The 16,597-nt window shown below is 34.4% G+C and overlaps 1 protein-coding gene across 9 annotated transcripts in view; it reads right to left on the minus strand.

The window, feature by feature from the left end:
* Positions 1 to 476: 476 nt before the first annotated feature.
* Positions 477 to 16,597, minus strand: part of JAK2 (Janus kinase 2) — a 135,794-nt gene continuing 119,673 nt past the window's right edge. For 8 of the 9 annotated variants that reach the window (XM_057721631.1, XM_057721633.1, XM_057721630.1 and 5 more), the window contains 6 exons: positions 14,484 to 14,673; positions 13,758 to 13,882; positions 13,415 to 13,587; positions 8,248 to 8,365; positions 4,278 to 4,391; positions 477 to 4,045 (listed from right to left, as the gene is read on the minus strand). In XM_057721631.1, coding sequence (XP_057577614.1) covers positions 3,938 to 4,045; positions 4,278 to 4,391; positions 8,248 to 8,365; positions 13,415 to 13,587; positions 13,758 to 13,882; positions 14,484 to 14,673 — 828 coding nt within the window. In that variant the 3' untranslated portion in view covers positions 477 to 3,937. The remainder of the gene's footprint in view (positions 4,046 to 4,277; positions 4,392 to 8,247; positions 8,366 to 13,414; positions 13,588 to 13,757; positions 13,883 to 14,483; positions 14,674 to 16,597) is intronic. The other variant, XM_057721635.1, reaches the window with a different exon arrangement.

The raw sequence follows: 16,597 nt of genomic DNA on the forward strand, positions 1-16,597 counted from the left end.
CCATTTATTAATGCTGTTTACCTGTAGTCAGACCTAAAAGCTATGCTACTGTCTGTTCACACTGCTCAAAGCTGACTTGCTTGACCCCAATAAATAGCATCTATAGGAGTGCTTCCTATTACAGGTATTAAAAACATAACTTCACAAAACCTAAGAATATGGATAACTAGAACTGGGACTCCTAGAGCTCTTTTAATGATCTCATTTTATAAATTGGTTATAGTTCAAAATAAGATGTTAAGAAATTTGCTATGCAAAGAAAGGCCTTATAATGGAAAATGATCATAAAAATATATTAATAACAATTGGTGTTTCAGTTGGAGATAAGGCTTTTCATTATAAATTTGTAAGACTGGAAAAAGAAAAATATTTAGGGCCTGCACTAACTAAGCAATGCCATTTGGTCTAAGCACAATAGAAATTAATTTCTTAACCTACAAAGAATATACTGTAATAAAGTAAAACAAAATTGGTAATTTATAAAATATTTAATATTTGGGTATATAATGTGATACACATATGAATTTGATTAGTGTGTAAGTTTAAAAATTCTCTGTCATTCTGAAATCTCTGTAATGTTACTGTCAGCACCATAAAACACTTAGCAGCTAGTTATCTTGAACTTGAGTACAACCAACCCAAATCAGGGTGTCAGTATAAAGTATTTTCTGATATTCATATTTTTACTTTTTTTCTTAAATAAAATGAAGTTTATCTCATATAACCTAGTCTTTTGTTTGGATAATTCTGCTGACTTATGCTTACTGTTATTATTTATTCTAATATAGGAGACTAAAGAACTTTTAGTAAGTTGTACTGGAAAATTAGAGAAACTTTCATTAGGAATAATTTACATACCAGACCTAGGGTGGCTATAGCAGTGTTCATAAATAGCACAAAGTAGTTGATAGCAATCTTAGGAAGTGTTTCTTTTAAATTGAAAGATATGTTTACTTTATAAAAGTCTCTCTCTGCACATCCCTAAATCAGTATGTGTACCTGCAGTTCCTTGGTTAGGTGACAATACAAAAGAAAATAACTTCTGAATATTTATTACATCAATATTTCAGTTTTGTGGGAACATGCTAAAGGCACAATAAAGAAAGTAATACAGTCTCACTCTGACCACATCATGCCACCGCAAAGAGAATGGCTCCCCAGGTAGAGAACTGTAGGTATTTTCTAATGTCTGTAACAAAACTGTTTAAATAAAGTTTAAATATCAGAAGTTATGGTTTTGGTAAAAATTTCACTTGACTTTAAAGCAGAAGTCTTGGGCTGTAAGAAAGTACTCTTCCATAGCAAATTATAGTGCTACTGGCAGCATATACAAATAACATGAAAGTGACTATTTCCCAAAGCAGGCAGCCATGGATATAGGGAATTATTTATATAGAGATTATATGGAACTTCCCTGGTGGCACAGTGGTTAAGAATCTGCCTGTCAATGGAGGGGTCCCTGGGCTGGGAAGATCCCACATGCCATGGGGCAACTAAGCACATGCACCACAACTAAGCCTGTGCTCCAGAGCCTGCGAGCCACAACTACTGAAGCCCTCACACCTAGAGCCCATGCTCCACAACAAGAGAAGCCACTGCAATGAGAAGCCCACACACTGCAACGAAGAGTAGCCCCCACTTGCCGCAACTAGAGAAAGCCTGTGTTCAGCAACAAAGACCCAATGCAGCCAAAATAAATAAATAAATAAATAAATAAATAAATAAATAAATAAATAAATAAATTTATATAAAAAAAGACTGTAACTTAAAATACTGGTATGTTTACAGAACTACAGAATTTTAAGAAAACCTTTACCCTCATTTCTGAAGAATATTAATTTGAAGAAACATTTTGGCCTTAACTGGTACAATACTTACCTGTGTCTTGTGCGGAACCAATTAAACAGCTGCAGAGTTAATTTCCTTTTATGTATGATCAGAATCAAAATTTAAAACATCAAAAACCCTCAATGAGTAATACTTCTCTTGAAAACTTAGAATTTTACAATAAGGCAATCATTCCGTTCTAAAAACTTAAGATGTTTATGTGGGATTTTTCTCAAAACTAAAAACTGAAACATTAAAAGAAAAACTTTTTTAAAAGAAGCCTAGTTAACATCATTGTTTTTATAAACAAAATGTTATCAACCTTTAAGAATCTACTTTTAGGTACTTAAGTTTTAGTATAAAAATCTGAAATCATGCATATTATATGATATGCTACTTTTGAATGAAAAGTAGCAGAACAGAAGATCTCTTAAATGCATTACATATACAGATCCTGGAGGAGTCTTTACAAATTAAATAAAAATTATATTCAACTTTCATAAAAATATAATATTTACTAGAAATCTTTTAAGATCTAATATATTATCATTTTAGATGATTTGTGCATTTGGTAACTACTATTTGGTAAAATGCTTTAAAGATAATATAAAAAGCATTTCTTCCCTTCCAACAAAAAACTCAAACTTTGTATATGAGGCATTTTTTTCTTATATAATATACATTTTAAAACCAGCTCCAAAAAATAGAAATCAAAAGTCTTAAGTTCAAGTTAAAAAAAAAAAACATGTAGCATTGAAAGTAAAGTAAGAAACTATTTTCTTTTTAACCAAAATACCAAGTATTTTACACTTTGTATAAATAACATACACACAACAAACACCACCATATTTTAGGTATGGTGCCTAAAATGAAGTAGCACTAAAACAAACAACAATAACAAACAACCCTTTATACTTAATTGAAAAATACTCATTTTTCTTCAAGATATACATTATGAATTTTCTACTGGCATTCTTGAGTAAAATTAATAAGCATACTTTTTTCTTTTTACCAATTTACTCTCATTTCTCCCTTATATGTAAGAATCAAACAAAAGAAAATCTTTTTTATGATGGCAACAGATTTCTGAAATGCCTAAAATATACATTCTTTAGAAAAAAATTCCTAATCTACTGTGCATCTTAATAGGCTTATATATATGAGAAACAATCTATTTTATGGTTTATATTTAAATTTAATGCACAACCTTAGGTCCCAGGGATTGAAGAGTCTTATTGGCAGCCAATAGCCCAAGGGATGACAACATTCCTGGCATTCGTAATCTCAAAATTTTAAAGGAAAACTGTTCACTGTAGTCTTAGAAAAATCTGGAGATAGTTCTGTTTAAAAAACATACTCGTCACAAACAGATACAAGGGAGACAAATAAGAAAATAGATTGTGTTATATGTTTGTAAACTTGTTCCATTTCAAAATGTATTCTTTAGAGTCAGGAAAATTCCCTGTACAAATAAAACTGAACATTTGTTCCCTTTGCTTTGAAAAATATTTACAGTACATAGAACAACAAGCTGAAAGTATTCATTTGCTTATATTGCTGGCCAGTGATATAGATGAACAGCGACACAAAAGTGCTTATTCAATTATCTGAGCATCTTAATTTGTTTCTATAGTGAAGTTACTATAGATCAACTATGGAAAAATCAGAAAACATTATTTTTGTATACCAGCCCTTGTGTAAAACATCACACAAGATGACGAGGTATTATACATTCACTGTGGTAAAAACTGTACATACGTATTCTGTGCATATTTAACATTTACAATTTTTTCATCTCTCGTAATTCTGAGTTGAAAAAAGTCTAATTTTCTTCTTTTGCCAAAGTAAGGTGATGTTAACTGACTGATTAGGGTTCACGAACTTTTTACAAAACTCTTTGCTAAGGACTTTTCATCAATGTCTTTGGCTGGTATCTTCATGAAGAAAAACTCACTAAACTTTGAAAGTTTTCAGCAGATATTTCCACTTCTGCTGGCTCAAATCATGATATACATAATAATGATATATGTAATAATAGTCCACAGCAATGTGAAATACAAAACTTTGTTCTGTAAATCTTATTTTGGTCTCAGAGTGAAGTTCATTTCTTTCATCCAGCCATGCTGTCCCTTATTTGATCAACTCGGAGAGCTAGGTCTCTGAAAGAGGGGCGTTGGTTTACGTTATTGTTCCAGCATTCTGTCATGATTACATAAATCTGTAAAAGGGAAAATAAACCAAAATTACAATGAACACAAAGTGCCATCTTGGTGAAGACATAAATTCAGAACTGCCACTTAATTTGCCTGCACAGGCATGTGTCATGGCTATATCTATACCCACAGTCATGATTATGCTGTTTATCCAAGTTAAATAAACTGACCTGAAATTCTTGGGTAAAAAGAGAAAGAAAATGCATGATAACTGTGGATAAAAAAATTTTTTGTTACCTCATCTGGGCATCCATCTGGTCTTGGTAATCTTCCATTATTCTTCAGGAGTTCTATCAAATGAAACACAATCATCTGTCCCTGTTTGTCATTGCCAATCATACGCATAAATTCCTGAAACACAAACCCACTTTTCAATGACACATTTTTGGTACAGTGAATTTGAATCAGAATTCTTTCTCAACTTCTTCCAGTAAATGGGAAAAATCCTGTATATATATGTTTCCTTACCTCAAAACGTTTTAAAAAATAGATTATTTTAACTTCAAAAACTTCCTTTTCAGTCATAGTTCAGAAAAGACTGTTAAATGTGGAACCCCCATAATGCCATTTCCATAACTGTAACATAATCAACACAAATTCCCTGAGAAGGTTCAAAACCAGTGAACTAAAAACAGACTTACTTTGTTATAACACATCATATTACATTTCAGCTGAAGTAAAAAGTTAGATGTAAAAGAGGACATAATAAAAATAAAATGTAGAACGAATATTTAAGCATAAATTCAATGGAGAGAAAAAGTTCGTATGTTTAAAATTCATAAAATTAAAGTCTGAACCATAAGCTAAAGAAGTATTTACAATGAATACATCATTTATTTAAATATAGAGAGAGCTCTTATATACTGGTAAGAAAAATTACCAATATAAAAATGGGCAAAGTACATGAGGATACAATGCACACACGCACATACTCACCCCAAACACCCAATAAATATGTACTCAAATCATATTAATACAGTAGAAATCAAATTAAAATCATATAGGTACAAATTCTCTCCCATCAATTTGGCAAAACTGCATAGAAATATAATAGTCAACACTGACAAAGGATAAAATGTATACCCTTGTGCACGGCTACTGAAAGTTTAATCTGGCACAGCTTTCCTGGGAAGCATTTTGAAATAATCAAAATCCTATAAAAGAGTTCATAACATTTCACCTATAATTATACTTTTACTCTAAGATGACAACCAGAGATAAACAAATATTTATAAGGATGTCCACTATGTTCAATGAAGTGTTACTTAAAAGACTGAAAAATGGAAAATTACTGTCCAGAAATTATATCCTTATGAAGAAATGCTGCCAAGAAATTAGAAGTCATATTTGCTGTAAATATTTCCTAATACAGGAAAATATCCATGCTATAACATGTAATGAAAAAGCAGAAGAGCAAACTGTACAGTATGACATTTTACAGAAGAAATATTTTTCATAAAATTTTGCTTTTACATATAAAATTAAAAGACGCCTTGAAAAAAACATACCACGGTATTAAAGTGGTTATCTCTGAGTAGTTGACTCAGAGATTATTTTCTTTTTATACTTTCCTATATTAAAATTATACAATGAGCAGAAAAAATATTATTTTTTAAGCTCTTTATTGGAATATAATTGTTTAACACTGTTGTGCCTCTTTTTGCTGTACAACAAAGTGAATCAGCTGTATTTATACATATATCCCTATATTCCCTCCCTCCCACCCTCCCTATGCCAGCCCTCTAAGTCATCACCCATCATCGAGTTGATCTCCCTGTGTTATGCAGCAGCTTCCCACTAGCTATCTATTTTACATTTGGTAGTGTATATATGTCAGTGCTACTTTGTCCCAGCTTCCCCTTCGGCCTCCCCCCAACTTGCCCGTATCCTCAAGTCTGTTCTCTACATCTGCATCTTTATTCTTGCCCTGTCACTGGGTTCATCAGTACCATTTTTTTTTAAGATTCCATATATATGAGTTAGCATACAGTATTTGTTTTTCTCTTTCTGGCTTACTTCACTCTGTATGACAGACTCTAGGTCTATCCACCTCATTACATATAGCTCCATTTCATTCCTTTTTGTGGCTGAGTGATACTCCATTGTATATATGTGCCACATCTTCTTTATCCATTCATCTGTTGATGGGCATTTAGGTTGCTTCCATGTCCTGGCTATTGTAAATAGTGCGCAATGAACACTGTGGTACATGTTTCTTTTTGCATCATGGCTTTCTCTGGGTATATGCCCAGCAGTGGGATTGCTGGGTCATATAGTAGTTTTATTTTTAGTTTTTTAAGGAACCTCCAAACTGTTTCCCATAGTGGCTGTACCAGTTTGCACTCCCACCAACAGTGCAGGAGGGTTCCCTTTGCTCTGCACTCTCTCCAGCATTTATTGTTTCTAGATTTTTGGATAATGGCCATTCTGACCAGTGTGAGGTGATACCTCATTGTGGCTTTCACTTGCATTTCTCTAATGATCAGTGATGTTGAGAATCTTTTCATGTGTTTGTTAGCCATCTGTATGTCTTCTTTGGAGAAATGTCTATTTAGGTTTTCCGCCCATTTTTGGATTGGGTTATTTGCTTTTTTGATATTAAGCTACATGAGCTGCTTGTATATTTTGGAGATTAATCCTTTGTCAGTTGCTTCATTGGCAAATATTTTCTACCATTCTGAGGGTTGTCTTCTTGTCTTGTTTATGTTTCATTAGGTCCCATTTCTTTATTCTTGATTTTATTTCCATTATTCTAGGAGGTGGGTCAAAAAGGATCTTGCTTTGATATATGTCATAGTTTTCCTCTAAGAGTTTTATAGTGTCTGGCCTTACATTTAGCTCTTTAATCCATTTTGAGTTTATTTTTGTGTCTGCTATTAGGAAGTATTCTAATTTCATTCTTTTACATGTAGCTGTCCAATTTTCCCAGCACCACTTATTGAAGAGGCCATCTTTTTTCCACTATATATCCTTGCCTCCTTTGTCAAAGATAAGGTGCCCGTATGTGCATGGGTTTACCTCTGGGCTCTCAATTCTTTTCCACTGATTTATATTTCTGTTTCTGTGCCAGTACCATACTGTCTTGATCACTGTCGCCTTGTAGTATAGTTTGAAGTCAAGGAACCTGATTCCACCAGCCCCATCTCTCCTTCTCAAGACAGCTTTGCTTATTTGGGGTCTTTTGTGTTTCCATTTAAGTCGTAAGATTTCCTGTTCTAGTTCTGTGAAAAATGCCACTGGTAATTTGATAGGGATTGTGTTGAACCTGTAAATTGCTTTGGGTAGTATAGTCATTTTCACAATGTTGATTCTTCCAATCCAAGAACATGGTATGTCCCTCCCATCTGTTTGTATCGTCTTTGATTTCTTTCATCAGTGTCTTCTAGTTTTCTGCATACAGGTCTTTTGCCTCCTTAGGCAGGTTTATTCCTAGGTATTTTATTCTTTTTGTTGCAATGGTAAATGGGAGTGTTTCCTTAATTTCTCTTTCTGCTCTTTCGTTGTTAGTGTATAGGAATGCAAGAGATTTCTGCACATTAATTTTGTATCCTGCTACTTTACTAAATTCATCAATTAGTGTTAGCAGTTTGCTGGTAGAGTCTTTAGGCTTTTCTATGTGTAATGTCATGTCATCTGCAAAAGTGACAATTTTACTTCTTTTCCAATTTGGATTGCTTTTATTTTGCTTTCTTCTCTGATTGCTGTGGCTAAAACTTCCAAAACTATGTTAAATAGTAATGATGAGAGTGGGCACCCTTGTCGTGTTCCTGTTCTTAGAGGGAATGCTTTCAGTTTTTCACCGCTGAGAACGATGTTGGCTGCTGCTTTGTCATATATGGCTTTTATTATGTTGAGGTAATTTCCTTCTGTGCCCATTTTCTGGAGAGTTTTTATCATAAATGGATGTTGAATTTTGTCAAAAGCTTAGAAAAAAATGTTACTTTAAAAGGTTTAACTTTTGCAATAATTCCTGGAATGAATAAGTTTATGAGATTTACTAAAAATAATATTAAAAGAAATAGTACTCCAATCCCCACTTTTTAAAACTTCAAGTTAATTTCATGAGTAAATTTAGGGTTATTTTGTTTGTTGTTATCTTACAAGCAAGCAATAGGAGCTCTAAAACAACCCCAAGCTTACTATTAGTATTCTGAAAAAGCTTTTCTCATGTTAAAAAAAGTTGAAAGTAAATAAAAAGCACACTGACCGCTGGTGGGCTTTTACTCTTCTCAATATATGTGAAAAGTTCATACAGAACCACTCCAAAGCTCCAAACATCTGAGGCCACAGAAAACTTGCTCTCTGTCAGTGATTCTGGTGCATACCTGTAGTACATTTAAAAGACAGTTACTTGATGTGCCAGCTCTTGATTTTACCTGCAAATCACTGGATTAAAAAAAAAAAAGGTGTAGAGAAAAGGGTTAACACAGCAGGTCTGAGGCTGCCATCTTCAAAAAAGGTTTGCAATGCTGACACTTGTTTGGCACCTGGGATCTTAGATTTCAGGAGGGTTTCCACAATTCCCTAAATGATAAAAGCAGCTCATTGTACCTAAACCATTTCTGCGAACAATATGAGTCTGCAGTCTTGGTATGTGCCAGGTAGAGAATGTCTACGTGGCAAGTCTCAATAAAAACTGTGAGCACTGAGTTTCTAATGAGCTTCCTTAGTAGATGACATTTCACACATGTTATCATGATTTATTGCTGGGGGAGTTAAGTGTGTCCCATATGACTTTACTAGGAGAGCACACTTAGAAACTTGTGCTTAGTTTCCTCCAGGCGTTGCCCCAGACGCCTTTTCCCTTTGCTGATTTTGCTTTGCATCCTTCCCTGTAATAAGTCATAGCCATGCTTATGACTATATGCTGAGTCCTATGAGTCCTCCTAGTGAATCATCAAGCCTGAGGGTGGTCTTGGGAACCTCCAACACACAAAAATAACTAAAATTCCCCCACATTAATTTTTGTCTCAGTAACACCAAGGTTAACTGCAAAGTACCTTGTAAGAACTGAAAAAACAGGTGGTCTTCCCAAGTTATGCTTAAAATGAATCCAGATAAGTATCGCAGAGAAAAAAGTGCTTTTTAAGCTGGAGAAGCCTTGAAGCTACTAACATATAAAAGAAATAACCTGTTAATCTGAAAGGCAGTGATTACGACAGGGAGCACAGAAAATAGAAAGTCACAGGGGAAAATGGTGCCATCCTCTACTCAAGTATCAACAGTACCCAAGTGAGAATTTTGGCCAATGGGTTATAAATATCATGGTTCCACTGCTAAATTTATCCTTATTGTAGAGAATGGCGAAGGAGATCTGTTTTAGATTACATAAGTTGAATCTCTCCTTCAAAATCCAACTTGAGGTTCCTCACTTCCGGAAATCCTTCTTTGATTACTTTAGGTCTAATGACCTCATGCTACTGAATTTCTCCAGTTCTTATATTCTGTACTACACATTAACCATGTAATGCTTATATTCTTTTTATACTTAGTTTTTAAAAAAATTTACATATTTAGTTAGGTTATTTTAAAATAAATACATGCTTGTTTTATCCCACAAATGGAACATAACCTCCTTGAAGACAGTACTACTCCTTCAACTCTTGCAAAACATTCTCTTGCTTTTGGCTTTCATGAAAGCACTCTTTGTAATTTCCCCCTTCATCTCCAATGCTGTTTTCTCTTTCCCATTACTTATGTAAGGATAAATACAAAGTAAAAAAGAAAAAAAAAAAAGTCCATGTGGAAAAGGAAGGAAAAGACCCTCCTCTTTCTTAGAGCATTTACTCTAGAAAATTTACAATTGTGAATTCTCTGTCTCGTCTCTTTGAAATGTATGTAAAACCCTTTTTAAAAGTTTTTGCTTAAGAGCCTCTTGCCAGGTTTACACACAGAAATGTCTTTCTCAAGAACCTGGGAACCACCTCTTTGGAATGTAATCATCAAGGAAGATCATTCCCCTACCTCCCAGTTTCAATGGGAGGGCAGGAGCCTAACTTGGGCAGGTGCCTCCTTCAAGTTGCAAAACTGTTTATCTCCTATCATAAAGATATGAGAAATTTATTTTTCCTTTGGATAAAGCCAATTAGCTAACACAGATGGGCCCTCCTATTACTAAGTGAATTAGGATGAACACTGTGTGACAGATGGTGCTGTCAAGTCCTCTTACTTGAAGACTAGTTATTGTTTACCTTGAGAATGTGCATGTAACAGGTTGAATCTGCTTGGCCATACAAAGGGATGAGATTTCTTTCTGTTTTTTTCAGTCTCTTAGCAGATTTCCCATGATGCACATTACTTTTCAGATTAATGCTTATTCAATAATGAAACTGTTTTCTTTCTATTCTATTTTTGTGGAGAGGTCTTATGGGTTGGGAAGGGATTTGTTTTTAATGACATTTCCTCGGCACTTTCCCTTCTTTTCTCCATCCTCTAAATTTGGGTTTCCCCAAAGGTTCCATCATCAGATCTCTTCCTCTTTGTCAAAAAATTTCCGTTAGGCAATATCATTCACTTATATACTACAGTCTCCCAAATTTATAACCATTCTATCTATGACTTTTCTTTTGTGTTTCAGACTTGAACATTTCCATATTAAAGTTCCATAGGCAAAAAGAACTCCATCCCCACCTCTCCAACACTTGCTGATTATTTTACTTTCTCTATGCAATGAATGGCATCACGATCTAGCTAACTCCCCAAACTGGAAATCTTAGGAATTATTTTTGACTCATCTTTCACTCCAAATTCTATTGGGCCACTAAGTCCCTTTAAATTATGTCTTAGAAATGTCTCAAATCAGTCTCCTAATCCAATACTGCCATTACAGTCTTAGGTTAGATTGTTATCATGACTAGCACAGAGATCTGCAAACAGGTGAAAAGTAATAAGCCCAGGGATATACGAAGATTTTCCAAGGGGCTCTATAAGCAAGAACGGTATACAGATTCTCCATATGTCCAAACCCCGACTTTAACAATTTAAAAAAATATGTTAGCAGGAGCATTTTCCCCTCAGTTCTTCTTAATACCAACCCACAGGACATGCTGTTAGCTAAATCAAAGAGCACTTTTGAACAATAAAAGCCATACAGATGACAATGATTCTTTTAAGTGAAACTGTATTTTTTTAAAGATATGATGGCTAAATCCTATGGATAAAAATGTGATTTCTTTCAGACTTTAGATTTAATGTTTGTTATCAATAAGTTAGCTAAAATCTATTCTATCAACTCATTCTGAAATATTTATATATAAGTTAGTCAACCTCATTTCATTATATAAAACATTTAATATTTTTACTTGCTAATATAAAAATAAAACTATACACCAGCTCTCCATCTGGTTAGTTTACAGCAGTATACAGCTTTCTTTTTTCATTAAATACATAAGAAAATTTTGATCATGATGAAAATGATGTTCTTTCTGATTTTTACACAAGCTTCTTATTAGTGATTCCCCAAAGTCAAACATCAGAGTTCAATCTTGCCAAAACATTTACTGAAGAAATAACAGGCCTTTTACCATATGCCTTACTTCATAAATTATAATCTTAACTATATTTTATTCTGTATTATTTATTGGAAATTAAGTAATGAGAAGTGATTTATTTTCATAACTTAATTATGAAATTAATTATACCAGATATATATCATCTTAAGCTTATCCTGACTGCCTTTGTGATTAACCTTTCCAGATATGCAGGGAGAAATATAGGGCCCAAAGCTTTGGGGGCTTTCTTCATGACAAAAAATACAAAAATTAGGTATGAAAGCAAATATTTAAAATTGGAAAAGAAGGAATCTTGAAAGGAAGGCACTTTAGTGGATATGCCTTGTTAGCATCATTGTAAACATGCCTCTGCACGTGTCTGCAATTTGTATCTGTTTTTAAAAAATAATATTTCATAACATTAATACACTTACTTGAATTGAAAAATGAAGTAAGACTTTCTGCTGGAAATTCAGTGTATTTGTTTATGAGGCCTGGCATTGCCAAATAGGTTGTATGAAGGACATTCTTCATTAAGTAACTCAATCTTGGAGGCAGAGCAAGAGTTTGCCATATTTAAATCGTGTATTTAAAATATGATAAAAGATGTCATAAAAAATACTGTATTGAAATTAACAATATTCTGTTTTTGCAACCTTTTATGAATGTATCAGTTTAAACAAGACACCTGTAAATGAGAGTAATATCATGATTTGAATTAATTAAAAATTTTGGTATACTTCCCAGAAGCTGAGAAAATGAATGACTCTAATGGCTGGGGAGTAAATCCACTTTTGAAAATCAAGTAGCTTTAATTCTTTGTTTTTAATTAAACTGAAAAAAGAATGGATCTAATGAAATTGCCAGCTAGCCAATTTTACTGGTAGATCACTATATACTGTTTTGCTATGTATCAGGAGTCACAGAAATGAATGACATTGTTATAACAAAACTCCTTCCATTCCCATCTCCTTATTTATATAAAAAAAGTTCTCCATGTTTACAAATACAAAAATAAACTTAGAATTTATGTTGAATCTGGTCCCATTATAGAAGTAAATAATATTCATCTAAGGATATATGGACTAGTTGGAGGGGGATGGGGGGAGATCCACTTATCTCATTAAGAAATGTCTCCAGGACTTCCCTGGAGATCACTGTCTGGGAAGATCCCACCTGCTGCAGAGCAACTAAGCCTGTGTGCCACAACTAAGCCTGTGCTCTAGAGCCTTTGAGCCACAACTACTGAAGCCTGAGAGCCTAGAGCCTGTGCTCCACAAGAGAAGCCACTGCAGTGAGAAGCCCACGTACCACAACGAGAATAGCCCCCATTTGCCACAACTAGAGAAAGCCTGCATGCAGCAACGAAGACCCAATGCAGCCAAAATAACTAAATAAATAAATTTATTTTTAAAAAGATGGTAAAAGTTAAGAATAAAGACAATCTTAAAAGCAGCAAAAACAAACAAAAAACCCCTCAAAACACTATTATATACAAGGGAAATCCCAAAATCAGCAGATTTTTCAGCAAAAATTTTATCAGCCAGAAAGAAGTGGATGACCTATTCAAAGTGCTGAGAGGAAAAAATTTCCAACCAAGAATTCTACCATTCAAGATTATCAATTAGAACTGAAAAAGAGTGAAGAGTTTTATAAATAAGCAAAAGCTAAAGGATGTCATCACCACTAAAATGGCCTTACAAGAAATGTTAAAGGGACTCTAAAACCATAAAATTCCCAGAGGAAAACATAGGGAGTAACCTTATTGATTATTATTATAAATACATAAATGTTAAACTATTAATATATAAATGACAAACTCCAAAAATGAAGTTTGAAGTTTGTGCTCTAAAACTTCATTTTATTGTACTAAAATATACTCACCAGAATATAGGACTTTCACCAGGTTCTTTCACTTTGTAGTATTCTTTGCCTTGTGGCAAGACTTTGGTTAAGCCAAAATCTCCTATTTTAACTCTGTTTTCATTCTCCACCAATATATTCCTTGTTGCCAGATCCCTGTGGATATACCTTTTTGTACCAAGATACTCCATACCCTACAGAAGAAACAACATTTTTCTTTCAGCTAGCTTTATAAACATGAACAATTTACACAGTCTTGTTTATCTTTCTACTCCCTTAATTATCTAAGAAAAACTCTAGAGGATTTCTTAATTACTTCAACATACTCTCCTCATCTACAACAAATAGCCAGGATACTAGGTACCTTGCATATCTGAGATGTGTACTGCAGAAGTTTTTTATGATCTATCCGTTCTTTATGTTTTTGGAGATAGTCTCGTAAACTTCCATATGGTAAATATTCCATAATTAATCTTAAATTACGCCGGCCTATTAACACACAAATGAGAACATACTGTTTTACTCTGACATGTTTTATTGATGAACTATTTGAAAACTGTATATGAATGACTTAAAGATACATAAAATCTAAGTCTAAGATGAAAAAACCTGATTATAAATTAAAGGTGATGTAGTAGTTAAGAACACTGACTTTTTGAATCAAAAAGATCTGAACAGAAGTTTTTAAAATAGTTATGTTTTAATCTTCTATAACCCTTTATGCAAACCAAAATAAGCTGATGAGAAAACTTCCTTTCTCCTTATCTATACTGAATAAAAAGCATCTAATTTAAAAAAATATTTTCATAGAAAATTTCTTTCTTTAAAAATGATATTCCCTTGGTAAGCTTACGCCACGAATGGTAACCACCATCCTCGGTGAAGAGAATGATCAATCATGTAGTCAAAGACTTCCGGCAGTTACAGCCCATCAACATCAAGTACAATCTCCAGTGATACAGAATGCTTCTTGCTCTGGGCAATGGAATATTTTAAGTCCAGATCTTGAGGCATCACATGTTTCTACAATATTACCCAGGATGCCAAAGACATACCCTGAGTTCAAAAAAGGTATCAGTGGGCAACATACCAGCACTGTAGCACACTCCCTTGTACTTTACAATGTTGTCATGCTGCAAGGATTTAAGGATTTCAATTTCCCTTTCAAAGTCTCTGAGGTGCTCTTCAGTACTGTGCTGGAGCTTTTTCACAGCCACCACCTCCCCAGTGTTGTCTTGTAGAGGGTCATACCGGCACATCTCCACACTCCCAAAATTACCCTAAACAACACACCACATTAAGATAGAAATCTCAAGTTTTCTAGAAAAATTACTAATAAATTCTGATTATGCAGGCAATTTTGAGCAGCTAGAATTAGAAGATGTATCTCTAAACTCACATTAAACAACTTACAGAACAAGAAAAGGAGATAATATTTCAATAGGTGGGTAGTAAACTTACAGGGCATCTCCCCAAATTCCTACGATAAAGCCCTATCCCCCAGTGTGAGTGTATCTGGAGACAGGGCCTGTGAAGAGGTGATAAAGATTAATTAAGCAAGGTCATGAGGGTGAGGCTTTTATCCAGTAGCGCTGGTGCCTTTCTAAGAAGAGGAAACACCAGTGCTCTCTGCCACATGAGGACACAGTGAGAAGGTGGCCACGTGCAAGCCAAGAAAAGAGCCCTCACCAGAAACTGAACCCTGCTAGAACCTTGATCTTAGACGTCTCAGCCTCTAGAATTATGAGAAATAAATGTCTGCTGTTTAAGCCAAGGTCACCCTGTGTGGTTGGCAGCTTCTGTGATTATTTCCCAGTGTTCTCTACGTTCTGACATTCAAGCTCTTTTAAAATCCCCTCCCCTTGAGTGTAGGCTGGATTTATTAACTCATTTATAATGAATAGAATATGGCAGGAGTGATAAGATGCCACTTGGGAGATTAGGATATGAAAAAACTAGGATATGTCTGGCTTCCATCTTGGGTGTTTTCTCTCAGCTCCCATGTTGTGAGGCAGCCTGTGTAGAGGCACATGTAAGTAATTAAGCTTGGAAGCAGATATTCTGAGACCTTGTCAATAGCCATGTGGTAAGCTTGGAGGTAAGTCTTTCCCTAGTCAAGCCTTCAGATGAGACTGCAAGACCTGGCTGTTCTGTGAGAGACCCTGAGCTAGAACCACCCACCTAACTTACTCCCAGATTCCTGATTCGCCTAACCTATGTGATAATAAATGTTTTTTTGTTTTCAGCTGTTAAGTTTTAGGGTAATTTGTTGCACAGCAATAGATAACTAATACATCCAAATACCTAGACTTTTTTTCATTGCTACCTGCTCTGAAACATTCCCAAGAATATTTTACAAACAAGGAATGACAGCAAAGTAATAATATAACTAAGCCAATATATAATATAACCCCCAAAAGTTTAGCTCTGGTAAAGCTGGATCAGAAAATTTAGTTTAGATTCAATACCCTAAGTGAGGGCTTCATAATACATCCATGCCAAAATCCAGTTCACAAGGCCACATGGTACAGAATCCTATACTAGCAAGCTTAGAGGAAGAAAAAGGGCTTACCACTATGGCTGGACCTGCTAAGAACTAAGCCTTTCCTGGTTTTACTTAAAATACGTAGGCTGTGGTGTGCATGACCGTGTGACCTCTCAGCAGAGAGAGACTGTCTGCTAGTAAACATGGTCCAGTCAATGTTTAGACTCTGAACAAGCAGATTAATTATTTCTCCCTGAGATGACTAAGAAAGGAGGTGGGTGGAAAAGATTAATTAATTGTTCATTTCTCTATCTCATAACTAAAGCCCCCGCTACCAGGAAAGTCTCATGGTCAAATTAACTGTGGAAAATACTGCCTAATTTATCCTCCTCTTGAAAATGTTCAATGCATAGTACATATTAAAGGTTCCAAGAAGTTCTTCAGTAAAGACAGCTGTTTATTTAACAAAGCACTTCTTCAGCATCTGACAACTAAACCTTTTTTCTACAAACATTTTTTTAAACTTTTTATTTTATTTTGGAGTATAGTTGATTAGCAATGTTGTGTTAATTTCAAGTATACAGCAAAGTGATTCAGTTATACATATACATGTATTCTTTTTCAAATTCTTTTCCCATTTAGGTTGTTACATAATATTGAGCAGAGTTCCCTGTGCTACACAAGAGGTCCTTGTTGGTTATACAAACACTCTTTAAAAT

The sequence above is a fragment of the Hippopotamus amphibius genome, chromosome 2 (genome assembly GCF_030028045.1).
Source record: "Hippopotamus amphibius kiboko isolate mHipAmp2 chromosome 2, mHipAmp2.hap2, whole genome shotgun sequence".
In the NCBI taxonomy this organism is placed as follows: Eukaryota; Metazoa; Chordata; class Mammalia; order Artiodactyla; family Hippopotamidae; genus Hippopotamus; species Hippopotamus amphibius.